Consider the following 27,771-nt stretch of genomic DNA (forward strand, 5'->3'; position numbering starts at 1 on the left):
AGCTTGTAGAGCGAGGTACCACAGTGCGTGGTGGAGGGCGAAGGTGGTGCCAATCTTATGAGCGGTGGGTGATATTTGGAAATGTTGGGGGATGTTGCGGGGTGGGTAGTCTAGTGCTCAGGATGATGCCAGGTATTGGTGATAGGAAGGTAGTTGGGTGGAGGTTGGTACTGGATGCTAAGTAATATTGGTGGTGTTGAGGAGAAGGTGGTCTCCATGTCATCTGAAACCTTGGGTCTTAACAAGTGTGCATGCACGCCTGAGTGTGTGTGGGGGGCGTCTAGTGTGAATCTGTGTCGGGGGTTCTCCCTTTTTGTCAGGGAGCAGGAAGTCCTGTCCCCATCAAGTGTGGAGTTGGCAGTGAGTGCCATCGCTTCTGAACAGTGTGCCATTGTCTGTCCCTCTGCCTCACAGGCCTCAGACCCAGACACGGGCGAGGGGGGCCGCATCACCTACAGCCTGCTTCCAGGGAATGGGTAAGGCCTCAGGGCGGGCAGGGGCTGTGCAGGGCAGCCAGATAAAATACAAGACACTTGGTTACGTTGCGATTTCAGATAAGCAAAGAATAATTTTTCTTTTAATCCTCACGGGAGGATATTTTTCCCTTTACTTTTCAGGGAGAGCGGAAGGGAGAGACAGAGAAACATTGACGTGAGAAAGGCACATCGATTGGTTGCCTCCCGCATGCACCCTGACTGGGGCCGGGGCTCGAGCATGCAACTGAAGTACATGCCCTTGGCTGGAATCAAATCCGGGACCCTTCAGTCCACGGGCTGACGCTCTAACCACTGAGCCACACTGGCCAGGGCAATGAATAATTTTTTTTAGTATAAGTAGGTTGCAAATATACCATGAGATGTGGTACAATATTTTCCATTGCTTAGTTGAACTTCAAATTTAAGTGGGCATCCTATCTTTTTATTTGCTCGATCTGGCCACCATGCACAGGGAAGATATCTTTAAGGTGGACCCAGACTCAGGGACAGTGACGGTGAGAAACAGCACGCTGCTGGACCGGGAGAAGCAGGCCGTGTACTACCTCACGCTGCAGGCCACCGATGGCGGGAACCTGTCGTCCTCCACCATGCTAGAGATCCACGTGCTGGACATCAATGACAACAAGCCGGTGGTCAGCGGCTCCTACAACATCTTTGTGCAGGAGGAGGAGGGCAATGTCTCCATAACCATCCAGGTACAAGCCGGCCTGGATCTAGTGGGTGGGACAGGGGGAAGAGCACCAAGCTTGGCTCTGTAGTCATGCTGGCACTGTACTGACATCTGGGCTTTGCTGTGCGGCCATGAGGAAGTCATTCAGCCTCTCTGGGCCTCTGTTTCCTCTTCAGAATATGAGGGCAACCTTACTACTTATTCCCAAGGTCACTGGGGGAGTAATGAGATAATGTGTGTAAAGTGCTTGGCACAAAGCCCTCAAAAACATACTGCTCTTTTAAATTCAGGCCTCTGCCTTATTCCAAAAAGGATCTGAGGTGGCTTAGGTTCAAAAGTAAGATAAGAGTACGGAAGAAATAAAGAGAGAGAGGAAATAAGGATGGTACTGTTAAAGGGCACAAAGGCAGATCTAGAACCCAGAGCCACACAATTGCTAGAAATAGGCTGAAAATTCAGTTCTGAGCTTCCTAATGGCCAAAGCAAAAAAGGAAATGAGATCAATGACTGGGTTCAATGAATATATGAGATAAAAACCCGCTATTGGCTCTAGAGAAACCCCTAAGGGAAGCTTCTCCCCTGAGTCATCTGAATGGGGGTCTTGTGAGAAGCAGGTAACCAGGTCATCAGAATAACACACACGTGGCCATGGAGTCCTCCCATCTTTTCGGGGCTGTGTGGTTTCCAGAGCACCTTCCTATCCCTGATCTCCTGACAGACTTGTGAAGCAGGTGATCTAATGGTCCCCATTTCACAGAAGAAGAAAACTGAGACCCAAGGAGGTTAAGTGACCTTTTCTGTTGTTGTATAGCCAGTAAAAGCAGTGCTGGGCTGGAGGTCAGACATCCTTGCCCTGCCTTTCTTCCCTGCTCCTTGATGCTTCTCACCCTGGTCTGCGAGCATCTTGGGCAGGAGCATGTCAGATCTGCTGCGGTAACCATGGTGCCCAACATGAGCCCTGGGAGGCACTTGGTGAAGTAGCTGACTTGAGTTCAGAGTGCTGAGGGATGAACAGATGGGGTCAGGCTTTTGGAAAAACCACCTCTGGTTGTCTACACAGGAGGCATTTAATATACAAGATTCCAATAGAACTGAAATGAAGATCTGAAGATGGAAGGGAGGAAGGGGAAAGAATTGGTTCCAAGTTAGAGTAGCCCAGCTCTGGATTCAAAACCACATTTATTGAACACCTACTATGCATCAGGCCCTTTGCTGGACCCCAGGTTTTCTGAGATGAATCCATTATAATCCTGTCCCAGGTGACTCTCAGTTAGGGGAGGGCACTGGACAGTAACCCATGGTGTCACTTATGCTATGTTGAAGGGAACATAGGGATCACGGAGGCCCAGTGGAGGTACCAACCTGGCCTGGAGTCAGGCAGAGAAGGTGAAAAGCCATTCAGGGTGAGGGGACAGCATGTGTAAACGCCCAATGGCAGGGAAGAACCTGTTGTACTTTCTGTGCTGGATCACTCTGAAGGCAAATCAAGCATGTGTTCAGGACCCTGGCAAGACAGGAACACATATAGTCATCATGAGAAAATCAGAATCTTGAACACATATAGTCATCATGAGAAAATCAGAAACAAACACTCTTATTTTGTGTTTGTTTAAACTTTGACTGTCTATAATATACTTCCCCCATGACCCCCTCCCCACTAGAATATGAGCTCCATAAGGGAACTGCCTTGATCCCCGCTCTAGTCTTAGTGCCTAAAACAGGGCCAACATATTGTGGGTTCACAGTAGACACTTGTAGAATGAATGAATGACCATCTCAGATGCTCTTGCAAGCTGTTGTCTGACCCAGAAACTGAGGCTGGAAGATTGGCCAGCATCTCACAGATTCAGACCCAATTACTGCCCTCATGGGCCAGCGCTGGATGGGGAGGCTGGGCTGAAGAGGTGTGGCTGGAGGGCCAGATAGCACCTGAGGGTTGACGCCCAACTCTGCTTATCCGTGTAGGCTCACGATGACGACCAGCCAGGCACCAACAACAGCCGTCTGTACTTCAGCCTGCTGCCCGGTCCCTACAGCCGCAACTTCTCAGTGGACCCTGACACAGGGCTTCTCAGAAACCTGGGGCCCCTGGACAGAGAGGCCATTGATCCCGCCCTGGAGGGCCGAATTGTGCTGACTGTGCGTGTGTCTGACTGTGGAGTGCCTGTCCTCAGCACTGAGGTCAACGTCACCATCACTGTGGAGGTAAGGCCTGGCTTAGCCAGGGGCAGAGGGTTAAGATGGGCCTTGTTTTGGGGGGTTCCCAAACAGATGGCCAGTTCCCCAATTTCCCCCAGCTCGAGTTACATTTCTGCCCTTTGCAGCACGGCGGGTAAGAGAGTTCTGAAGCCAGGCTGATGGGTTCGAATGCTGGGTCCCTGTTGTGTGGCTCCAGGCAATTACTCGATCTCTCTGTGCCCTGAGGTTCCTCATCTGTGTGAGGATGAAAAGAACGTCAAGTGGGTTAAGGAATGGAAAGTGTTTCCGAGTGCCTGACCCGTAGGAGGCACTCAGTGAGCACAGTATAAGCTCTGATTACCATTCACAAACTTGCCTGAATTCTCCCACCCCCCCACCGCCATTCAAGGGCAAAGAGAAGTGGCAAAAATAAGCATTTATGGTGTCTACTGCACAGCTGGCCCTGCAAGGTAGTGATGGTTATTACTTTATTGATCAAGAAACTGAGGCACAGAGAGGTTGAGTAGCTTGCCCAGGGCCTCAAAATGAGGTTTTGAACCTAGTCTGTCTGGGTTAAGGCTGCAACCAGCCCACAGGTCTTCTTACTTTAGAAAAGCATTGTAACATAGCAGCGCAATTTACAATAGCTAAGGTTTGGAAACAGCCCAAGTGCCCATCAGTAGATGAGTGGATAAAAAAGCTGGGGGACATTTACACCATGGAATACTATGCAGCTGTAAAGAAGAAGGATCTCTTACCCTTTGGGACAGTATGGAGGGACCTGGAGAAAATTATGCTAAGTGAAATAAGCCAGGCAGCGAAAGACAAACATCACATGATCTCACTTATATGTGGAATCTAAAGATCTTAATAAGCTGATGAACAGAATAGACTCAATGACATGGAAGCATGGATCAGACTGACGAATGTCAGAGGGATGGAGGAGGGCGGGTGGGTGAAGGGGGAGTGAGTAACCAAAGAACTTATATGCATATATGCACAACCCAAGGACACAGACAATGGTGGGGAGAGGGACTGGGGTGGAATGGGTCATTGGGGAGAAAAAGGGATGTCTGTAATATTTTAAACAAAAATAAACAAAAAAAAAAAGAAAAGAAAGAAAAGCATTGTAACAAATGTGCACCTTGACTATGTTCGTGATGTGTGGATGGAGCCCCCTCAGGTGTCCAGTTCACAGCCTGCACAAGGTTACAGAGCAACCTTGTGTTCCCTTGGGTTGGGAAGTGCCACTTTCCTACAAGGATCAGAGTGATACCTCAGGGAACGTGGAGAAACAGAAGCTGAATTAGGGCTTGTCAACTGTCCTTAAAATAGAAGTGGGCCACAAAGAAGGAAGGAAGCAGCACTGTATTCAGTCAGTGAGTAGGTCCTTGCATAGCCATGAGCTAGTCCTCACTATGGCCCTGTGAGCCCATTTTGCAGATGAAGACATTGAGGCCCAAAGAGGTCAAAGTCACACTCGAGGCAGAGGTGGGGCCAGATTTGACTCACAGCTGTGCTCTTACCCACTCCTGCGAGTTAAGAGTTAGGAAGGCCACGAGAAGGCAGCTGGCCATGTGCATTGAGCCAGTCACGCCATTTCTGGGAAATAGCCATCAGAAAACAGGTCTAGTTAAGTGGGGACGGGGAGCTTTGTTTTTAAAGATATTCATTCTACCGTTACTTAGAAAAAGCTGAAAGCAAAAGCAGGAATCTATGGGCTACCTGGGGGAGGGCTGGAAAAGCCAAGGACACCCCAGCACACCCCAGTGTCAGGGGTGAAAGTGGCAGGAGCAGTTGGCTGTATGCTCTGACAACAGTGGCAACACTGCATGGGGCAGCCGGCACTGGAGAGGGAAGGTGAGAACAGAAAACAGGGAGAGAATGAGGCAGGACCAGGTGTCAGCCCTGGCAGGTGTCTGAGCAGAGAGGAGTGTCGAGTGTTGTGGGGTTGGCTGAGGGCAGGAGAGGCAGGAGGAAAGGGGACGAGGGCCTTGGTGGAAACACAGTGGTATCAGTGCCAACACAATAAATCGGAGAGATGCGAGTCAAGCTGGGCCAGACAGGGACACAGGGGGACTAGGAAGCATCCTTCCAGAAGACAGGGCCTAAGACAGCTCTGAGCTGCGGCGAGAGCAGCAGAGAGGAGGCAGGGCTCCCTGAAAGTGTATGACTAACTTCAGAGGGCCCGCCCCAGGCTTCTGAGCCTCAGGGGGAGACCTAGGCTGCTTCCATCTTCTCGAAGCTGTTTCCTCATCTGTGAAGTGGGCAGTGCCCTCTGAGATCACAGTCTAGGCCTCGGGCTGGAGGAAGTGTTGGTTTCTCAGACTGGCTCTGGGGGAAGCTGAGCCCTGGGCGCTTCTGAGGCCCCTAGACTCAGATCTGTCCCTGTCTGCAGGACATCAATGATAATGTGCCCATCTTCAACCAGTCCAACTACATCTTCCTTGTGAAGGAGAGAGACCCAGGTAAGTCCTCTCTGGGCCAGGCTGGGCATGGGGACTGGGGCCCACTGTGGCATATGACCCCTCCAAGGGAGGTGGGAGCAGGGGAGGCCTCCAGTGGTCAGGCCAGGGGCCCTGGGAACTCTGCCCCTCTGCCGCAGGAGTGCTGGTGGGCGTGGTGAAGGCCTCGGATGCAGACCAGACGGAAGCCAACAACCGCATCAGCTTCAGCCTGTCGGGGAGCGGCGCCAACAACTTCATGATCCGAGGCTCACTGCTGGGTTCTGGGTGGGCTGAGGGCAGCCTTTGGCTGCCCTCAGATGTGAGCCTGGACTATGAGACCCAGGCGTCCTTCAATCTGACAGTGAGTGCTGAGAACCCAGGCCCCCAGGGAGCTGAGGCCACAGCAGGAATCTTTGTGCGTGTGCAGGATGTCAACGATGAGCCACCCACCCTGAGCCCGGCCTCGCTCCAGGGCATCCGTGTGGCTGAGAATGGCTCGCAGCATGGCCTGGTGGCTCGGGTGGTCGCCTTGGATGTGGATACTGATGCCCAGCTGGAGGTGCAGCTTGTGAACGTCATCTGTACCAAGGCCGGGGTCGACGTGGGCAGCCTGTGCCACGGCTGGTTCTCTGTGGTGGCCAATGGCTCTGTGTTCATCAGTCAGAGCAAGGCCATTGACTATGAGACCTGTGACCTGGTCACGCTGGTCGTGCGGGCCTATGACCTCACAACGGACCCCCGCTTCCAGGCCTACAGTGACAATGGTGAGGTGGCCTGGCATGTAGGGCTCGGCAGGCTGCAGCATAGGGGCTGTGGGAAGGAGCCCTGGGCTGGAACCTGCAAGGTCTGGGTTCAAATCCTGGCTCTAGCTCTTACCAGCTGTGTCACCAGGAAAGCTGTGACACTTACCCAAGCTTTATTTTCCCCATCTGTCAGGTGGAATTGGGCAGTAGGTTGGCTGTGCAGATCAAATGAGAACAGGCATGTAAAGCATTTAGCACAGTGCTTGGCACATAGCAAGCACTAACACTATAATTTTGTGAAGTAGTATGAAGGACACAGTGCACTTCAGAGTCAGGCATGTACTTTTGTCCCGCCTTTGACCCAAGTAGCAAAATAACCACATTAATAGCTGGCATATACTTAGTCCTTACTTCAGCCAAGGGCTATGCCAGTCACCTGGTAAGTATTTCTTCAGTTCACTCCCACACAGTCCATGAGGTAGGTGATCCCTGTACAATTTTATAATGAGGAAACTGAGGCACAGAGTGGGAGGTTCAATAACATAGCTTACACAGCTAGTAAGTGTCAGTATAAAGTGGTTCGGTGACATATACCTGGGTTGGGCTCAATCCCAGCTCACTGCTCTGGCTGTGTGACTGTGGATATGTTGCTTACCCTCTCTGAGGTCTGGGAAGGATACTCCCTCCCACAAAGGCCAGAGGAGACTGAGTGGGCGTCTCAGGTCAGGAACAGGGGAAGGAACTGAGTGCGGGTGCATGGGAGCGAGGTTGCTGGGAACATGGTTGAGGCCCAGGCTTTCTGGGCGAAGCCTTTGCCTAGAGACCAGAACCACTCAACCTTGTTTCCTAGGAAGCCTCCCCATCACCATCGAGGACATAAATGACAATGCACCCTATTTTCTGCCTGAGGATAAGACTTTTGGTAAGTAGAAACTCTGTCCTTCCCTGCCCCCAGGACTACCTTTGGACAACTCTCATAGACCCTCCTTAGACCCCAAGTGGGCCCTTAGAAAGGGAGGAAGGCCTCCAATCCTGCCTCTCCCCCGAGGTTCCAACAGGAGGGGAGACCTGAGTGTTTACCCCAGCTCTGCCCCAATTCATATCTGTTCTTGGACCAGGACTTCCCTCTCTGGGTCTGAGTTTCCCCATCTGCACAATGGGAGATGGATGACCTGCTAACTAATGGCTCAAGGGTAGTTGTTATGGGAGTCTCTGGTGGTGGAGAGGTTGTGGGCAGGTTTCGGGAAATAAGCTAAACTTGTGGTGAGCACTAGGCCAGGTGGGCACTGGCTCTGACCCCATTGACACCTTTCTACCCACACTTGTAGTGATCATCCCAGAACTTGTGTTGCCCAACCAGCAGGTGGCTTCTGTCCGGGTAAGTCCTTGGCTCTAGACTTTGTCAGTCACATTAACCCAGAAAACAGAGGGCCAAGGCCTTCAGGCCTTTGAGCAGCCCCCTAAATGTTTTAACAATGGAAAGGAAATTTATTGACTTCAACATATGAAAAGAAAACCCCAGAATGGAAATGAACACCTGCCTAATTGATATGATTAAACTCCATTCATTGTTAAATTTAGTATTCATAAAAATTTCATGACCATAAAAACCACTTGCAGGCTAGATTTGTCTCACTACACAGGATTCTTGAGTATTAGAGAGAAATCAACTGTACATTAAACAGGTTTCTTGTAGTTAAATAATTTCCAGAGCAACATCAGAAAAATACTCAATTCTTTATGATGTTGGATGTGGGTATTTATTAGAGGGTGGTGGCTATGCCAAGCTGGGGTAAGGCCTCCCACATAGCCTGGGGCCTGGGGCCTGGGTCAGGCTGGGCCTCTTACTGACCTGGGGAGCCGCCATGCCTTTCTGGAACTCAGTTTCCCTCCTAGACAAGAAGCTGGCAGCTCCTGGCAGTGGCCTCTAACCCAAAGGCAATGGTATCTGGGTGCCACTTGCTGTGCTTTGGAAAGGACGTGGGTGTAGGAGATAGACGGCCTGGCCTGCCCCACTTAGAGCTGTCTTTGGTAGGACAGGGCCTCTCTCAGAGCCTCAGTTTCCTCCCAGAAAATAGGGATAGTAATTCTCCCTCTCTAGGTTCTTTCAAGCCTTAAACAGTTTTCCAGTCTTCAGCCAATTGCCTTCCAATGTCATGAGTCTGGCCTTGGCTTTGAATAATTTTCTTTAAATCAACTTTTTTTGGAAACTTAAACATCAGCTTGGGCTTCATCCTGAATAGAGACATCAGTGGACTTGTGGTTCTGTGTGTTGGCTATATTTTTTTCTAAAAGGCACTAGAATAAATAAAAATATTTGTGCCCTCTCCCCTAGTCACTTCATGGTTCATTAGGGGAATTTGTACTCACATCAGTAAACAATGAAATGAGGGCTCCAAGGGAAGGAGCCTGGCACACAGTAGGTGCTCAGGAAATCTGAGTGTCCCTGTGCTTGTGTGTGTATGTTTGTGTGCCATTGGGGGGTTGGTGGTGATGTGCAGGGCAGGATTTCCACCTGAAAGGGACTTTGGGTGGTAACCTGTTGGGTTGGGGGACCAGAGGGAGGGACTTGCCTGAACCTGCATTTGTTTAGAGCGTTTGCTCAGTTGGGGTGGCCTGTGGAAGACCAATAGAAATTATGCAGACCAGCCTTTCGGCCACCCTAGCTTCTGATTCCTGCTGGGGGTGAGGGGTCCCTGGCCTGGCCTGGCCTGGCCCGGCCCACAGAGGTTGTCCACTCTCGCTCCCAGGCCAGAGACAATGACTCAGGGAGCAACGGGGCCATCGTCTTCTCCCTCCTCCAAGTGGACTTCATCACCAAGGATGGGGTCGTGACCCCTTATCCGGGCTTCTTCCAGGCCTCCACCTCCTCGGAGGCTGACGTGTTCATTGGCCACATTGAGTAACTGCGGCAGCCCTGGATGGGGGCGGGGGGAGCCCAAAGGGGACCTCAAGTCAGTGAGTTCCCCATCCTCGGAAACGTACAAGTGGGTTCCAGAGGACTCCAGCTTGAGTTCCAAGGCTGAGTTGTTCCCTTTTACCTTCCATAGGCTGGTGACCAGCCTTGATTCCACTCTCCAAGGCACCTACCAAGTGACAGTCCAGGCCAAGGACAGTCCTTCAGTGGGTCCTGCCCAGGAAGCCATAATGACCCTGAATGTGAGCTTTGGGCCCTGCCTCCAGCCCCTGTGTCCTCTGCCCGCCCTGGGCCCCCGGAACCTCATCCCTCCCGCGCCCCCTCCCACAGCTCTTCACTGTGGACCAGAGTTACTGCTTGAGGCTGCAGTTCTCCAGAGTGAAGGAGGCGGTGGGCGCCAGCGTGACCGAGATTAAGAAGTAGGTCTGGGGAGCCTGGGAGGGGGCCGGAGGAGAGCACGGCCTGTGAGCCTGGTGCCTGATGAGGCCGACGACCTGGCCCCGACTCGCACTGTATCTTGGCCCCGCACCTGCACTTCCTCTCTGCATGTCCCCAGAAGCCTACGGGTGGCTGAGCGGGAGGAACCTCAAGAGGGCTGTCGTGTACAGTTGCTACGGCTGTGCCCGGCAGGAGGGCACTCTGCCTGCTACGCTGCAGCCCAGCCCCAGGGGAAGGGCTTCCTCGTCTATTTACACAGCTGTGCTACCTGCGCAGCCAGTGGAGCTGAGCAGGGCAAGTGCCCCTTTCTAGCTCACGCAATTCCTGATTCCACCGGCAGAGCCCTGGCCACAGGCCTCGTTTAAGCCCCCTACCCCGGGCCTCTGTGACACCTGCTCCCTTTGCAGGGCTCTTGCCCAGGCGACCAGGACTACTGTCTACATTGTGAACATTAAAGACATAGAATCCAACGCTCGGTGAGTGCCCGCAGGCCCAGCGGTTGGGGTGAGGAGGAGAGGCACCAGGAGGGGCCTGCTGGTGGCTCTAGGCTGCTGTTAACTCTTCCCCCCTGCCCCATCCCAGGGCCAGAGGCCGTTCCTACCTCGATGCCTACTTTGTCTTCCCGAATGGTTCGGCCCTGACACATGATCAGCTGAATGTGTGAGTGGGGCTGCCCTTGGGGTGGGCAGGAGGGTGACCAGGAAGCCCGGGGGATGCCAATGTCCCTCGGGCCTGAGCGGGGCTCTGTGGACAGGTTGATCCATGATGATGAGGACTCAATGATACAGCTGCTGCAGCTGGGACTCGTGGTGGTGGTGAGTGATGACAGGAAGAATGTAGTTGGGGAGTTGGGGGGCATGTATGTGGACCCTCAAGCCTCCTTCACACTCTTTCTTCTCCAGGGTGCCCAGGAGAGTCCGGAGTCAGACCTGCCGAAGCTGCTCACTGCCGTCATCATAGGATTGGGAGTGGCTTTGCTGTTGGTCATTGTGATCATGACCACGACCCTCTTGTGTGTCCGAAAGAGGTGCTGTTCCCATCATCTTGTGTCTCCAGCCTCCCCCCCCACCCCCGCCGGGCCATTGGAAGGGAGGGGTTAAAAAGAGTTTGGATTTAGGCATCAGGTATATCTGTATTAAATCCCCATTAACCTGTTGTGACATCTTGGGTAGGTCATCTCCCTTCCCTGAGCCTCAGTTTACTTATCTGCAGAATGGGCATGACACTAGATTCCTCAAAGCACTCAAGGAAACAATGTACATCTCACACCCAGCAAGATGTGTGGCATATAAAATGCATTTAATAAATGTTGTTTCCTTTACCTTTTCCAATACCTCTGCAGTCAGCAGCCACATCTGGATTTGATTTTAGGCCTTGCTACTAGTCAACTGTGTGGCCTTTGTCAAATCCTTTCCCTCCTCTGGTTATTACTTGTACTCTGCAAAATGGAGCGAATACTCTTACCTGCCAGAGTCATTGTAAAGTCACACTCCTAGGGCCTGCACTGGGCACACAGTGGGTGTGCAGGGAAAGTAGCGACCCCTTTTCTGGTTCCCCACAGCTACCACCGGAAGCTTCGGGCTATAAAAGCTGCCAAGGAGGCCCGGAAAACAGCAGCAGGTGTGATGCCCTCAACCTCTGCCATCCCTGGGACTAACATGTACACCACTGAGAGGTGAGTGGGGCTCGAAGGATGGGTAAGAGGACCTACGGAGTAACTGAAGCACACGGCTGCTTGACGAGGCCTTCTCTCCAGGGCCAATCCCATGCTGAACCTCCCCACTAAGGACCTGGGCTTTGAGTCCCAATCTTCCACCAGCGACCTGGACAATCTCAGGTGAGCAGTGCCACTCACAGCCATGCTGGTTGGTGGTGGCAGTGATGGTGCTGCTGATGGTGGTGGTGATGGTGGTGGAGCTGGTAGCGATGATGATGGTGGTGGTGACAGAGGTGGTTGTGGTGATTGTGATGGTGGTGGTAGAAATGGTGATGATGGTAGTGTTGGTGCTGGTACTGGTATGGTAGGGAAGGTGGTAGAGGCAGTGGTGGTTCTTGGCCACAGATAGGGAGGACTGGGCCTGCCAATTATCTGAATTCCATCATCTCCTCCACAGCCTCAACTCCCTGGATGACAACTCTGTGGACGTGGACAAGAACACACAGGAAACCAAGGCAAGATGGGGGATGAGTTGTTGCCTGGGGATTCTGACTTGGGGTCCTTCTCTGAAGGGGGGTGGGGTTCAGGATAGAGCTGAAGGACCTGCTGCTGACTTGGGCATGGATGCTGCAGGCCCTGGGACACCTTATGGCTTTGCAATGGGGTCCAATCCTTGCTCTTCTACTGTTCACTGTGACCCTGTGTGGGTGACTTCTCCCTCTGGTTTTGTTTTATCACCTGTAAGTGGGGATCAGAACACTAACCATGCAGGGCTGTTATGAGGATGGAGTAAGAGAGGGTATAAAAACCACCTGGCACAAAGCAAGGGCTAAAATACCTGGTTCCCTGCCTTTATATCCCTTACATAAAAGCTGGCAGGGTGGGAGAAGAGGTCTGGAGGTGAGTATAACCTAGCAAAGGAGAGAAAGGCTCAAGTAAACAACAGTACCTTCATTTGTTCAATAGATTAGCTGGTTCTATTAGCTCAAGAGTTCACACACCTGGGCTGCTGCTTGGACTCATATGGGGAGCTCTTTAGAAATACTAGGTCACAGCTCAGAGATTCTGATCTGATGGCTGAGGTGGGCCTGACATGAAGGTGTTGTTATAGCTCCTGGGGGTTCTCCTGTGCAGGCAGGATTGAGAAGCACGAGAGGGGTGGGTGGTGGGTCCTCTCCTTGGAGAGGTGGGATGCCAGAACTGGGAGGAACTACCACCTGTCCTTCCCACTTTGAGAACCACCACTGGAGTAGAAGCTCTAAGGCCCACTGAGCTTTAATAGTCTGTGGCTGTGTGTGTGTGTGTGTGTGTGCGCGCGCACACATGGGGGTTAGGTATCCCCTGCCCTCAGCTATGCCCTGCTCTCTGGAGGTCCCCACCCTTCCTTCAGTACTTAATTTTCCTTGAGGATGCCTTATGCGAAAGGACTTGGTCAACTAAAGCCTCTCGTGGGCATTAAAATACCAGAATGTTGCACAGGGACCTGGCTGTAACATGGAGGCCTCCTAATGGGAGCCCAAGGATGGAGGTCATAGATGGCAATCCAGGCCACCAGGCAGTGGTGGAGGTCTCTGGGTAAACAGCTCATCTCTGGTTGAAGATGGTTTGAGGTGAAAACTCCAATGGACATGTTTGGGGGTAACCGAGGCAGAAGGAAACAGTCTTGTCTGCCAGAGCTGGTGGTCAGGCAGCTGGCTCCTGCCAGAGGCCAAAGCTCACCCCCCAGAGGGGAGTGAAGTCAGGGGCCCTGGCAATGGGGTGCTGACTTGCCCAAGGTCAGAAAACTTGCAAGGCCAGTGCAGACTAGAACCCAGGTCTTCTGTCTCCAGGGCGAGGTAGCATTTTCCTGGGCTGCACCTTGCCAACAGCTCCTATGGGGGGTTAGTGGCAAGGGCTCTAGGGCGCACAAGGAGAGTGTTCAGCCTGACCTGGGATCCCTCAGATGTTCCACTGTTTACCAGGGACCAGAATAGCCCCAGTCTGAAAACGCCCTTGGAGGGCCCTAGGTATGGTGCTGTTGGTGGTGGGCTCTACCCTGTGTTGTCTCTGCTGTGGAGCAGCTGAGCCTGGGGGCTGTTAGGCCTACTGAAGGGTTCACCTGTGAAGTGTGTGATTAGCTGTGTGTGTGTGTGCGCGTGTGTGCGCAGCATGTCAGGAAGAGGGGGAAGAAAAGGCAGGGCGATGTGAGTGCACACGGCAATGAGTAGGGTGAGGCCCTGGTTGCACTGGCAGGAGGAGATGTCAAATTGAACCAGAGGCAGTGTTGTGCTGGGGACAAACTTTAGGGCCAGCAAGACCAGCGGCCCAAACCCTGCTCTGCCCATCCCTGGCCATGAGAGCCCTCCAAGCTTCAGTTTCCACATCTGTAAAATGGGGCACACAACTCCTCCCTCAGGGGATTCCTGTGGGTACTTCGGGTAATGGATAGACTGCACCCCCAGCACGGTGCCTGTCATGGGGTGCAGGTAACAGGAACTGTGCTGGACTGGCTCCTTGACACAAGACCCGGGGCCTGGTATTATTTAAGATGGCAGAACACCAGAGTGCTGCTGTGTCTGTGGATGGGGCACAGGCCAGAGTAGTCCCCCCATGTCCAGCCCTTCACTTGAGTCCATCTGACCTTCAGTGGCCAGAGCCACGTCTGGGACACAGCCAGAGAACTGAAGCCCCAAGAGGAGCAGGGTGGGACTCCAGCTAAGGAGCCATCTGGTTGTGTGTGCTTGAAGGCCCACCCACTCCCTTAGGGCCTGGAGATGTCACCCCATCGTGCCCCTGCCCTTCACACCTCTCCTCTTTCCCCCTACAGAAGGAGACCCTGCACAGCCTGATGGAGCCCGACACAGAGCCCCTGAGCACGGTGCTCTCAGGAAGGCAGGCGGGCACCGGTGGGCGGCAGCAGGAGCTGGCCTTCACCAACGCGGGCCTGGATACCACAGACCTGTGATGGGCCCCCACTCCTCTGGTCTACCTCGGAAGAGACCGTCTCCCCACAAACTACACCTGCCATCCCTGAAAATAATAATATATTGTGTTGCTCCGCTCCGTCCTGCTTGTAACCAATCACAGATGATGAGTATTGGGGGGAATTTTATTACCAATGTATACTGTGACAGTTTGTAGCCAAAAACCAGGGCCAGAGGAGTGGGGACAAGGGTACGGAGTAGTCTTCAGGGGCTTGTGGGGCTCACAGCACAGGGGATACGAGGGACTGGAGAGGGAGGCCTTTAAAGGACAATTGTGGTTGTAGAATGAGTTCTGCCCCCAATTCCCGAGACGAGATGTCACTCAGTCTTCCTGTGGCCCGAGACCTTCTGTAACCTCTGTTATCCCCAGACCTGTCTGAGACCCTCTGACCTTTCTGTAACCCTCAACGGCAGTGCCAGGGCACTCCTGCAGCCACCTTCCCCCTCTGGGAATTGTAAAGAGTGTCCTGTGAGGATGGACATAGGGCCGGGGGTTGGGCCAGGTGCGGGGAGACAGGAATTGGGGATGGGTGACTACCAGCATGCAAGAGATGCCTGGGCCATGGGGGCAGCCCTGGGGAGGGCACAAATTCACACACGCCCGGGGCCTCACATTCAGAGCCCTGTACACTGGGGCCTCACACACCAATCCTTGCACACCTGGAGCTTTTGCACACAGTGTCTCCCATTCTGGGGACCTGGCGGAACTGGCAGCCCACCAGTCTGGACATCTCAGGAGCCCACCTTGGCTCTCAGAGCTGGGGGTACTGAGCAGGTCCCTGAGGTCACCCAGTGTGACCAGGAGGGAGTGGAGCTGAGAGCTGTGAGGGGACAGTGGGGTGTCGGGTCTGGGCTCTGTGGCGAGCAGGTTCATTTGTGTGGGAGGGGAGGGGGCTAGAAGGAGACGATGAGAAGGCCCTAGAGGCAGGCCTGTCGTGTGTCGAGGGGATCCCTTCTAGGGGTCTGGGGTCAAGAAGGGAGCCTGAGAAGTTGGAAAACCGGGCGTACAAAAGGGGGCAGATCACTCTGCCGTGGGTCCCGCCCTGGAGCAGCACCGCGGCCGGCGCACGCTCTGCAGCAGCGCGCGGAAGAGACCGGGCGGGCGCTTGGCTGCGCCCTCGGGGGGCGCGGCGCGCACCGACCCCGCGCGGCCAGGGCCCTGGCGGGCGGCGGGGGGCAGCGCGGGCGCCCCTTGGCGGCCGTGCTCCTCGATCTGTCGCTCCAGGTGTTTCTGGATGGCCATGCCCAGCACCTCCACCTCCATGGCGGCGCCGTACACCTCCCACGTCATGCCCTTTTCGTCCCAGCTCACGTCGCGCACGGGCTCTGCCGCCTCCGGGGGCGCCATGGCGGCAGCCAGCACCGAGCCCGGCCGCACCCGCACCTCGGGGAAGGCGGGCGGTGCCGTGGACGGTACCGCGGCCTGCGGTGTCATGGGTCCAGTGGCCACAGAACGCATCTCGGCGGCCCCCAGCGACACCTGCAGGCCCGCGTCCCGACGCGAGGGTGGCCTGGGCGCGGGGCTGGGTGCGCGCGGCGCCGCCTGGAAGCTGAAGGCCGGGCCTCCCGCGCCATCCTGCGGAGACATGGGGCTCACGGCCACCGACACGCAGGCTTCAGCGCCCGCCTGCGTGCCCGCGTCCTCGCGCGGCGGCGGGGCGCTCGCATCCCACGAGGGCGCCTTGGTGAAGTTGTCGCGAGTCCGCGGCCCGGGCGGGGGCGCGGCGGCCTCGGGGCCGGGGCTCCCGTGGGCCCGAGCCGCCGCCGGGTCTTTCTGGCCCAGGCCGGAGGGCTCGGTGCTGAACGCGGGAGCTGGCTCCCCGCGGGCCCCGCCGCTCCCGGCGCCCGCGGCACCCGAGGGAGGAGAGGCTGGGCCGCAGGCTTTGCCATCTGGCTTCCTGGGGCCCCAGGAGGCCTCCGCCTGCTCTAGAGTCAGGGGGGGCACATTCCCCAAGGACGGGGGCTCTGCTTTTCCTGGAGGTGGCGCGGAGTCCGCCTTCCCCAGGGCCATAGGCTCCGCCTTCCCAGGGGCCACAGGGTCAGCTTTTCCTGAGGATCCAGGATCCCCCTTCTCCAAGGCCAGCGGTTTCTCCTTCTGCAGAGGGGCAGCCTCCGCTTCTCCGGATGAAGTGGGGCCCTCATGTTCAGGGGGCTTTGCTTCCGCTTTGCCCTGGGACTTGGGTTCTGCTTTCCCTAAGGCCCTGGGCTCCAACTTTGTGGAGTTCACAGGATTCCCCTTCTCTGGAGGCAGAGGATTCACCTTTCCCTCTGGGACGGCTTTTCCCGAGGGTGCCAGGACTGTTTTCCCTAGAGTTGTGGGGGCCACCTTTCCTGAAGACACGGAGTCCACTTCTCCAGGGGACACTGTTTCTGCTTCCCTGCTGCTCACAGGGTCCACCTTGCCCAAGGCGGGGGGACCAGCCTTCCCTGAGGCTGTGGGACCCACCTTTCCAGAGGACACAGGATCCGCTTTCTCTGAGGACAGTGGAGCTGCTTTCCCCCGAGTTACTGCCTCAGATTTTACAAAGGATGAGGGTCCCACTGTTCCCGAGAACTTGGGATCCCCTGGAGCTGAGGGTGCAGGGTCTATCTTTCCTGAAGATTCAGGATTCACTTTTCCAGAAGATGATGTTTTTATATCTCCTACAGAAATAATGGGACCCACCTTTCTGGAAAACACTGGGCTCTCCTTTTGTGAGGATACAGTTTCTGTCTTTCCCACAGACGTCAGTTCAGCCTGCCCAGGAGACAAGGGCTCTGGCTTTGCTGAGGACACAGGATCTACCTTTCCCAAAGAAACAGGACCCGCCTTGTTTAAAGCCCCAGCAGCCACCTGTGCAGCAGACCCGGTTTTTGTCACTCTCACAGACACAGGATCGCTCTGGCCTGAGGCGGCAGGATCCATCATTCCCAGGAACTGAGGGTCCTCTTTTGCAGAGGACACAGTTTCTGCATTTCCCATAGATACAGGACCTGTCGTCTCCAAGAGTTGACTCCTTCCTGTCGACTCCAGAGCCACAGTTTCATGGGATATAGGCTCGATTTTCCCCGATGACCCTGGAGTCAGCATTCGCAAGGACCCAGGATCTGTCTTTCCTGCAGATGCAGAATCGGTGTTTTCCAAGGACCTGGGATCCGCCTTTCCTGAGGGCCCAGGATCTCTCTTTCCCAAGGACACAAGATCTGCCTTGCCCACAGATGCAGAACCCACCTCTTCTGAGGACACAAGCAGCTTTTGTCCTGAATACTGGGACTCCTCCTGTCTTGGGCATGCAGGATCCACGTTGGCTGAGGGTATAGGATCCTTCTTCCTTGGCGACACTGTACCCACCTTGCTGGAGCACGCAGGATCTACCTTTCCCAAGGATTCAGGATCTTCCTTTCTTGGGGTCCCAGGATCCATCCTTCCAGAAGCCACAGGTTCCCCCTTTCCCAAGACTGCAGGCTCTGTCTTTCCTATGAACACGGGATCTGCCTTTCTCAAAGACCAGGCATCTTCCTTTTCTATGGAAGTGGAATCTGACTTCTTTGAAGACTTGGAGTCCATCCTCTCCAAGAACACAGGATTTCTGTTCTCCAAGGATGAGGGATCAGTTTTCGCTGAGGACGCTTGCTCTGGCTTCCCAGAGAAGGTGATTTCTGGTGTCCCTGAGATTGAGGCTCCCTGTGCTCCCACTGTCTCTTTGGTGGCTGCCTCTTGGGAAGGGATGTAGGTCAGGGATGGGCAGGCCAAACTCCCACCAGGACCCTCAGAACAGGAGGCCCCTTCCCCAGCCCCACTGGGGCTGCTGTGTCTAGAGTCCATGCCTGGGCTTTGGGTAGGGATGTGCCTGGGGGATACAGGGCTGGCCTTTAGCGGGGAGGGGCAGTAATCCCTCATGGCCGGGCTCCCAGCCCCCAGGCTGCCATCCTGTGGGTGGCAGAGGGCTGTGGTCTGGGGTCGTGGAGGGCTGGAGTCCTTTTGAAGCCACTGGATCCAGGCTGGTTCTTCAGCACTGCCCAACTGCCCTCATGACCATGCTGCAGCCCCAGGCTGCTTTCAGGTTCTGAAACACAGAGAGAGCAGGCTCAGACTCAGGAGAGGCCCAACCGAGAGGAGCTCCACCTGGGCCTCCTCTCTCCCCCTCCTCCCAGCAGCCAGGCCTCCTCACCAGGTTCTCTGCCCCCATCTGGTCCCCTCATGTCCAGAGGGGGTGGGCTAAAAACACTAACCCATCCACATCCTTCCCCTGCTTCACTACTCCCAGTGACCCTGATTTCCTAACATGGCATTCAAGGCCCTTCACAATTTGGCCGTAGTCTAACTTTTCAGCTTCCTTTACCGTCACACCTTCCTTGTCAGCCCACTCCATGCAACATGCTATCTAGAAATTATGCTTTTGTCCTTTTAGCCCATGAGTCACAAACTCTGATGCCATTGGGGCCAGGTAGTAATATAAGTGAGGGAAGCAGGCTAAGTATAAAACAATAGGGAGTGGTGAAGACTATAGAAAACTGGAGAGTACTGCCCTGTCTAAGGGGGGAACTACTACTACCAGCCAAGTACTGCTTTGGAGAAATGCATCCTGGTAGTACCAGTGAGGAGTGGGAAACCCAGCACTTTAATGCAAAATATCCTAATCAATTCAAGATTAAACAACAACAACACCACTATGAGGGCTAAACAAAATATGTTGGTAGGACACCAGTTATGTCTGTGTAGGCCCTGGGGAGCTGTGAACAGTTTATATCAAAGAAGGGCCATAGTCCGATGTGTGTTTTCAAAGATTGCTCTGGATTGATGTGGAGTCTGGGCTGGAGGAGAGGGACTGGCCAAGACTTATGAGGAGGCTGGTCGAGTATTCATTCAGTCTCTCATTTATCCAGTGTTTCATTCATTCACCCAGCCCCTTCTCTGCAGTGGACCCTGAGCAGTTACAATGGTCTAGATGAGAGGTACAGGAAAGGTCCTGGGGAATGGGAGCCGGCAGGATTAAGAGGTCTGAGGGAAAACTGACAGGAACCAGCTGGCTGTAGGGGGTGATGGTGGGGGTGGACCACAGGATTCTGGCTGGGGGTGGGTGGGTTGCCTGGCAATGGTGCTGGGCAGGAGATGTGGGGGAAGGGGGAGTTGCATTTTGGACAAGCCAAGTGTGTGGTACCTGGGGGACAGCCAGGGAGAGGATCTGGCAGGCAGCTGGGTCTGCGAGAAACTGTTACACTTGGCAGCCAAAGCAAGCCTCAAACCTGCTCTTTCTGCCCTCATCTCCAAAGCCACCTCGCTACTGCTCAGCCCAAAATCCCTAGTGTCACCCTTAACTTTCTCTCACAGCCTACATCCCATATATCAGCAAAACATAATAGACCTACCTTCAAAGTATATCCAGAATCTGGCCACCACCCTGAGCTTAACCTGCACCATCTCCCACCTGGATCATCCCTGCTTTTTCCTTCACCTCAAACACCTCAACACAGCAGCAGAGGAATCTTAATAGGACCCAAGGCAGCCTGGCTGGCGTGGCTCAGCGGTTGAGCATCGACCTACTATCCAGGCAATTGAGGTTCGATTCCCGGTCAGGGCACATGCCTGGGTTGTGGGCTCGATCCCTAGAGGAGGGACGTGCAGGAGGCAGCCGATCAATGACTCTCATCATTGATGTTTCTCTCTCTCCCTCTCCCTTCCTCTGTTTGAAATCAATAAAGATATTAAAAAAAAAAAAAGACCCAAGGCAGATCATGTCCCTCCTGTGCTCAGAACCATGCAAGTGTCTCCCCACCTCATGCAAAGTAAAAGTAACCTTCTTATAATGGCCCATGAGACTGCATTTTCTGGCCCCAGTACCTCTCCCTCAATTATGCTGCTTTGGCCATACTGGCTGCCTGGCTGATCCTCGAACACCCCCTGCCCTGGGGCCTTTGCACTGGCTGTCTCCTCTGCCTGGAGTACTTTTCTGCCTGATACCTGCATGGTCTGCTCCCATCCTGTATAAAACAGCCTTGTCCCAACACTGGCTGGAGCTTTGCATCTCCCTTGTCCTGCTCAGATTTTCTTCAAAGTACCTGTCCCTTTCTGACATATTACATTGGTTATTGCTTACGACTTGGCTCTCCCATTAGAATGTCAGCTCCTGCAAGGGGCGGAGGGAGTTTGTTGCATTTACTGATGTGTCCTCAGGGTTGAGAGCAATGACTAGCAAGTAGTAAGCTAGTCAATGACTAGCAAGTAGCATAGCTCCCAATAAATATTTGTTGAATGAGTGACTGAATGATCTTTCCGTGCAATTCACTTCCTCTGGCTCTTGCTGGGGAAGTCAATTGGCTGTAATCGTTTTGGAAGGACATTTATCATTCCTATCACAGTTCCTAGTGCACATAGCATTTGGGCCAGCACGCCCACCTCCGGGATGGTCTTGAAAACAGGCTGATGGTGCACAGAGGGTGCTCGAGGACATGGCTGGTGATAAGACAACCAAGACGTGGGTTCGGGCAATGCAGGACAACCCCTGGGGCCCCTCACCGCTGTGCGGATGTGTGGAGTGAAGAGGAAAGATGCCCAAAATAAAAAAAGGGAAAAAAGCCAGGGGACAGCATGGCCAGTGGGATCCCATGCATGGAGCCAAGGAAAAGGAGACTCACAGCTATGGTTTAGTTATAAAGAGAATGTTTCTAGAAGGAAGCCCGTGAAATTTTTAGTAAGGATTGCCTCTGGGAAGTGAGACCAAGGATTTGGAAGTGGAAGAGATTTTTTTGTATGCCCCTTTGTAAAGTTTGAATTTGGGTTATGACTTTTTAAAAAACAAAACAGGGCCATAGGTGGTTTTTCTCAGTGGTTAGAGTGTTGACCTGTGGACTGAAGGGTCCCGGGTTCAGTTCTGGCTAAGAGCATGTACCTCGGTTGCAGGCTCGATCCCTAGGCGTGTGCAACCAATGTGTCTCTCTCACATCGATGTTTCTCTCCCTCTCTCTCTCTCTCTCTTTCTCCCTTCCACTCTCTCTGAAAAGCAATGGAAAAAATATCCTCAGGTGAGAATTTAAAAAAATAATAATAATAATAATAAACAAAACAGGAAAGAAAGAAACCTTTAATGACCCCGTTCCTTTAGGGTCAAGTCTAACTCCATAATGTGCTTTGAAGATCCTGCAGACTCACTGACCTGCCGGCTGTATCATTCAGTATGCACTCCCTCCCCAAAGCACATACATGCACATGCACACATGCACATGCACATACGCACATGCACACACATGCACGTGCACACCCATATTCACTCGCACACACATCCATTGCACTCACACACATTCATGCACACATGCAATGCACCCGTATTCGCTCACACATGTACACGTGTGCCACCTCTTTGGGTCCCTCCATGGCTTCACATCTGTCTCACCAAGGCCCCTACAGACCCTCCTGCCCGGCTTGCTTTCAACCGTCAGGTGGCAGTTTAAATGCCTCCTCCTGCCCCATGAGCCTTCTTTGTCCACCAGCTCCCTCGGGGTCCCCACAGTCTCTTGCTTTTCCCTAACCACACGCACGTCACTCAGCCCTTTACACTTCCGAGTCTCTACCTAGACCTTAGGTCCCTGGATGGGGACTTAGCTCCTACTGTTCACCACTAGGTCCTCAGGCTTTGGGCTTATGGAGCTTGGGGGGCTTGTGGGGGTCATCACCAAAATGGGGACACAGGGGGTGGGGTAGTTTTACAGATAATGGTGGGCACTGGGTTTTAGGAAGGTCAAGTGGGTGCCTGTGGGACTTATGGGGGAATGTCCGGGAGCAGCTGTAAGACAGGATTTTATTGTTGTTAATCTTCACCGGAGGATATTTTTTTCATTGATTTTTGTTTTTTGTTTTTTTTGGTTTTTTTTAGAGCGAATGGAAGGGAAGGGGGGAGAGGGAGAGAGAGAGAGGGAGAGATGAGAGATACACATCGATTGGTTGCCTTCTGCACATGCCCCGACCGGAACCAGGGATCAAACCTGCTACCCAGGTAGGTGCCCTTGACCGGAATCAAACCTGTGACCCTTCAGTGCCAACGTTCTAACCACTGAGCCACACCGGCCAGGGCTGTGAGGTAGGTTTGAAGCACAGGAGAGGTCTGCCGAGAATTCTTTGGATCTGGTTTTCAGCAGCATAAAAAATGAATGAGTTGGAAGGTCACTGCTTACAAGGATTAGGCAAGCGTCAGATCTGAGTGGTATGGACTGTGTCCATCTTCATTTTTTGCCTCTAGATGGTGATATGGGCACAGATAAGTATTTTTCTCCCATAAGAAAAACAGCAGAGTGAGATGATTCAAGACTCCTGACATCCTCAGGGTGAGGGAGACAAGTGGGAGCGGTGGGGATTGTGGTAAACTAGAGAGCAATCGCCCCTTCTAGCACTAAGTTCTACTAGCTAATTAGGAATTCTTTTTTTTTTTTTTTTTAATTTTTTTAGAGAGGGAGAAGTGAGGAGGGGAGAGAGAGACAGAGAGAGAAAGAAAGAGAAACATCAATGTGAGAGATATATATCGATTGGCTGCCTCCCATATTTACCCTGACTGGGTATTGAACCTGCAACCTAGGTATTTGCCCTGACTGGGAATCGAACCTGCAACCTTCTGGTGCACAGGACAACGCTCCAACCAACTGAACCACACTGACCAGGGCCAGGGCAGGAATTCATTTATTAATTCAACACTTATTTAGCACATATGCACTGTTCTTGGTACTGGGCATACAGCAGTGAATAGACATAAGTTGAAATAAGTTGTGTAATTTCAAATAATAATAGATGCTATGAAGACAAAGGAGTGGGCAGCTGGTTTGACACATGTTCGAGGAAGGCCCGTCTGAGGAGGTAACAGCTGAGGCAGCCATGAACTGGAAGGGAGAGAGGGAGGAGGCAGGTGGGAGCCCAGCATGCAGGCCATGGGGGAGAAGCGGGGGCCTATCCTAGGGGTACTGGGAACCCCTAGAGTGTCTTAAGCAGGGAAGTCTAGGTGGCTCCTGCATGGCAAGTTCTCATTTTTTTGAGCAAAGTCATCAACCTGGATTATTCCATATTTTAAATGTTGGTTAACTTAAAAAATACTACACAGGCCAAAGAACTCGCTTTTGTGGGTCAGCTTTGGACCCCTAGGTCACTTGCTTGAGACCTCTGATCTATCTGGTCCTTGGGCTATAGAAAAAGATGTTATAAGCCAGATCGGCTGGGTAGATGGCCAAGAGAGAGGGCCCAATTTCTGCTGAGGGCTGGGTCTGCCTGCCATGCTTGCCTCTCAGAGCCTCAGTTTCCTCTTCTGGAAAATAGGAATTCAACAGCTGCCTGGTAAGTGTATGAAGCTGGAAGGAATTAACAAGGGCTGTAGGAGGGCTGAGTCCACACTACCCCTCCTTTCACCCCAGATAGCCAGCCCTGGGTCCCCTCACACTAGCCCCCCAACAAGCTCCCTCCTCCTGGGTATGACCTGTGCAGGAAGTCAGGACAGCTCCCCATTTACCAGCTTTCTCACCTCAGGTAAGTCCCTTCTTCTCACTGGGGATCCTGCTCCCACAGGGCTGTTGTGAGAATTAAAGATGAGAGGTGTGCACAGCTCTGCACTTTAGGGCCAGGCGCTGTATGTGGAAGGCCTGTTTTTATCTACTCAGCCTGTCAGAGCCCAGCTGTGCTCCCTGGAGGGGGGGGAGGGGGCAGGGGAGGAAGGGCCTGCAGCAGAGGCACAAACTGGCAAACCCAGTCCTCAGCTACGCTTGTTTGACCCAGAGTGCTAAATTTTTTTTTTTAAGGAGTTACTTTGTAAAAATTAGATTTCATGTGAAAACCGTACTTCTAGTTCCTCTTGGAAAACTAAAATTTGGCAATCTGAGCATGCTTCCTGCATGGCAACTGGAGCCAAGCAGTGGCTGCCTCATTAGGTAAGGGTGTACTCTGTAATTAGCCACAGTCTCCACCCCTCCCTACAGTGTTCTGCACACTGAGGCTCACTGTCGGTTGCCATTGGTCACTGAATTTGTACCATCGTTTTCTCATAGCCAGCCCCTCATGTATGTTATCTGCCTGAGTTTTGACCCTTGGCCTAAATACCAAGAAAGGTGGGAAGTGACCTCACACACAAGCTCTTACTGTGTTTATGTGCAGACCCCATATACTTGCCACACAGGTGCCGTGTTCTTATTTTCCAGAGAGGAAACTAAGATCCTGAGAGGCAGGCATTTATGGCCTAGCTGGTAACATGCCCCTTCTGAAAGGTCCACCTGGAAGAGACTGGCTTTTCAGTCCCAGCTCAAGGTTCTTCGATTGGGATCAGGTTTGGGGTGGGGACAGAGAGCCTGGCCAGGCGTTAGAAAGATGTGGGATCAAGCCTGAGTTTAGTCATTGACCTGCTCCATGACTTTGGGTGAGTCTTTCCCAACCTGCGAAATGGGGGAGGGGATGTAGTTATACTTAGAAGAGCTGGCCCAGCCCAGGGTTGAAGATCAGCTGAGATACCATTCTCAGAGGCTCTGATGCTCACAGTTCCGCTGGGGTCTTCCTGGCTCTTGAAGAAGCCCTGGTATCCTCCAGCCACTTCTCCAAGAGGCAGCCCAAACCTGGGGCGCCACCTCCTCACCACCCCCACTCTCACTCTAAAACCTAGCTCCATCACTCTCCCACTGGGCGCTCAGCCTTGGGCCCAGCATTCTCAGGCTCCCTTTAGCATTTGGACTCCATACCAATCTCATGAGGGGAACGTTATCACCCCATTTTACAAATGAAGACACAGGTCAGAGGGTGAAAAGAACTATACCAAGGGCACACAGCTGGGCAGGGGACTGTGGTTCAAAGCCTATTGTGTCCAAACTCAAAGCTTGGGTTCTTCCTATTCATATCAACTAAGATCTTGGACACTGACACTTGATTCTTAAAACACCTTTCTGCTCTGTGGGGTCAGGCCAAGGGTCCTCCCCATCCCCTGGATCTAACAGGCAAGAGTACCGGGGAGCACTCAGGGGAGGAAGCAAGTGTCCTCCATGCACACACCCACCTGCAGGAACACACAAACCCCATGAGCAGATGACCCCTAGGTGTGCGGGCCCGCTCACCCGGTGCGCAGAGGGAGTGTAGAATGCGTGTGGATGTCTGCACCAGCATAGGCCAGCCTGGGGAGCCAGGATTTGGCTCCTGCATTCTGCTCAAGAGTGTAGTGTACACATGAGCAACCTGCATGTGCAGAGTGGCCTCTTTGTGTCACTTGGACCCTGTGGGTGTGCACATGTGTGGTTACCTGGTCTCGTGGGAGAGTTGGCCCGGAGGTGTGAACAGGCACTGTGCCCTGCTCCCGGACAGAGCAGCCCCTATAAATGCCCATTCTGGCTCAGAGACCTGGCCAACCCATTCCTCTCCCTCTAGGACTTCTTCCCAATGTGGAGCCAGGGCTGCCAGGCACCAGCGAACACCTCCTCCCATAGTAGCAAGGCCTCCAAAGGCTTGTGGGCTTTGACAGGCGTGTGTGCCTGTGTCTGTCTGACAGTCCTGGTCTGCTGCCCCTCACACTTTCAGCCCCTCATCTCCTGGTACCCGCAGAGCAGCCAAGCTTCCTGCCTGGGACTGAAGGTAAGAAAGAGCCTAACAAGGGTGACAGCCAAATCTTCTTCCAGAAATGGGCCCCAGATCATCCATCCCCCATCCATCCACCCATCCCCAAGAGGGCAAGAGTGTGTGCACACTTGGGCTGAATGTGGGGGAAGGTGGATAGCAAGCTAAGAGACAGGGAGTGTGTGACAGGGAGCGTGTGCACAAGTGTGACAGCCCACTCCAGGGTCTGAGGATACATGAGGGGCACCATGATGAGCAGGTGTGAACAGCCACAAGCAGGCCGGAGCAGGGCGGCTGTGAGCGTGTCATGATCAGGGAGCATTGTCGAGTTGAGTGTGCTGTGATAAGCGATGGCTGGTGTGAGTGCGTAGCTATGCCTGGGTGTGTACACAAGGCTCCCACTGGGTGTACTGGTGGGTGCACAGGTGGCCAAGTGTATGAGTCTGGTGGAACGACCACGGGCCACAGTGTATGTGTGGGGACCCTGGCCTCATGCGTTGTGTGGCAGTGTGTGAAGGGACCCCAGAGTGTGTGCCACACTAAGTGTGCAACGGCGAGTGTGCTCAGTGTCTCATCGACAGCAGAGCCACTCGAGCGCTGAGCTTGCTCTAGGGGAGAAATGAATCAACGCGGGCAGACCCGCTCCCCGCGCAGCGGGAAGCGCCCCCTCCCACACCGCCATGCGGAACAAAGGGGTGCGGGCGGCGAGGCCAGCGCCGGCCCAGGGCTCCACACACAGGCGGGCTGGCGCGCGGGGCCCCTGGGGGCTCGGCCCGGACCGCGGGACCCGCCCCCGCCCCGCCTCGGCCGGGAGCCTGGAAACGGGCACCCGCCGCCCTGGCCGCGCGCGCGCGGGGACCCGGGTTCAGGCCGGACACCAGCCGCGCACGGAGCCGATGCCCAGCACCCAGGGGTTTCCAGGACCCTGGACAGCGGCCCCGGGGCTGGCGGGAGAGAAGAAGGGGCTCCGCGCCGCCCGCCCCGAGGGGCGGCAGGTGCGGGCGCGGCGCTTACCCAGCTGTGCGCCGCTCGGTCCTCCGCACGCTGCGCTCGGGCTCCCGCGGCCGCCGCCCGAGCGGCCTCGGCTGCCTCCGGCCAGGCTGGCGGGCGGACCCGCGGGCTCGGCGCCGCGTCCCCCGCGCCAGGTCCTCGCTCCAGCCCCGCGCCCCGCCCCGGGCATGCGCGCTGGCCGACTCAGGCCTCGGAACCGGGAGGGGCGGTGCCGGCGGGGCCCGGGTGGAGCGAGCGAGGGAGGGGCGCCCTTCACCACCGCGGCTCCGGGGCTCCTGGGCTCCCCGTGGTATCGGACTGGGTTCCCATTTCACAGACGGGGAGACTGAGTGGCGGAGGGGCTGCCCTTTTGCTGCGCTCCCGTTTGAGAGCGGGGCGCGCTGCCTCAGATCTCACTCAATCCAGCCCCGCGAGCACCCTCTCCACGTTTCACCGAGAAGGAAATTGGGGCTCAGAGAGGGGAAGCCACTTGTCCGAGGACACTCAGCGCCTGGATGGGGACCCGGGTCCGTGAGATCTCCGAGCTCTCACTGAGCGGATATTTCCCGCCTCCGCCTCGGCCGCACTTCCGGCCTTTCCCTCCCCGCCCCCGCGCTTTTGTCTCGCCGGTGCCCACGCCCGCGCGAGTGGAGCCGACACGAGTGGGGGGGTGGGGGGAAGCGCCTTGGATTCCCCCGACTCCCGCCTCCCTAGCCAGGTGCCCGCCCACCT

The 27,771-nt window shown here is 54.4% G+C and overlaps 2 protein-coding genes across 2 annotated transcripts in view; one reads left to right on the top strand and one right to left on the bottom strand.

The window, feature by feature from the left end:
* Window positions 1-14,668, top strand: part of CDHR2 (cadherin related family member 2) — a 32,832-nt gene extending 18,164 nt beyond the window's left edge. Inside the window, exons 15-32 of the mRNA XM_081136067.1 lie at window positions 415-476; window positions 949-1,192; window positions 3,133-3,372; window positions 5,744-5,813; window positions 5,951-6,556; window positions 7,386-7,457; window positions 7,864-7,913; window positions 9,286-9,437; window positions 9,586-9,694; window positions 9,783-9,871; window positions 10,298-10,366; window positions 10,473-10,550; window positions 10,645-10,705; window positions 10,793-10,917; window positions 11,452-11,565; window positions 11,647-11,727; window positions 12,005-12,062; window positions 14,354-14,668. Of these exons, the coding sequence (XP_080992193.1) occupies window positions 415-476; window positions 949-1,192; window positions 3,133-3,372; window positions 5,744-5,813; window positions 5,951-6,556; window positions 7,386-7,457; window positions 7,864-7,913; window positions 9,286-9,437; window positions 9,586-9,694; window positions 9,783-9,871; window positions 10,298-10,366; window positions 10,473-10,550; window positions 10,645-10,705; window positions 10,793-10,917; window positions 11,452-11,565; window positions 11,647-11,727; window positions 12,005-12,062; window positions 14,354-14,491 (2,418 nt within the window). The 3' untranslated portion in view covers window positions 14,492-14,668. The remainder of the gene's footprint in view (window positions 1-414; window positions 477-948; window positions 1,193-3,132; window positions 3,373-5,743; window positions 5,814-5,950; window positions 6,557-7,385; window positions 7,458-7,863; window positions 7,914-9,285; window positions 9,438-9,585; window positions 9,695-9,782; window positions 9,872-10,297; window positions 10,367-10,472; window positions 10,551-10,644; window positions 10,706-10,792; window positions 10,918-11,451; window positions 11,566-11,646; window positions 11,728-12,004; window positions 12,063-14,353) is intronic.
* Window positions 14,669-15,531: 863 nt separating this feature from the next.
* Window positions 15,532-18,504, bottom strand: GPRIN1 (G protein regulated inducer of neurite outgrowth 1; the record flags this gene model as incomplete). The annotated part of the gene is made up of 1 exon (XM_081136068.1): window positions 15,532-18,504. The coding sequence occupies exon 1, from the start codon at window positions 18,388-18,390 to the stop codon at window positions 15,532-15,534; it is 2,859 nt and encodes a 952-aa protein (XP_080992194.1). The 5' UTR covers window positions 18,391-18,504.
* Between the last annotated feature and the right edge of the window lie 9,267 nt (window positions 18,505-27,771).

The sequence above is a fragment of the Miniopterus schreibersii genome, assembly GCF_964146895.1.
Source record: "Miniopterus schreibersii genome assembly, chromosome: 4".
NCBI classification, from domain to species: domain Eukaryota; kingdom Metazoa; phylum Chordata; class Mammalia; order Chiroptera; family Miniopteridae; genus Miniopterus; species Miniopterus schreibersii.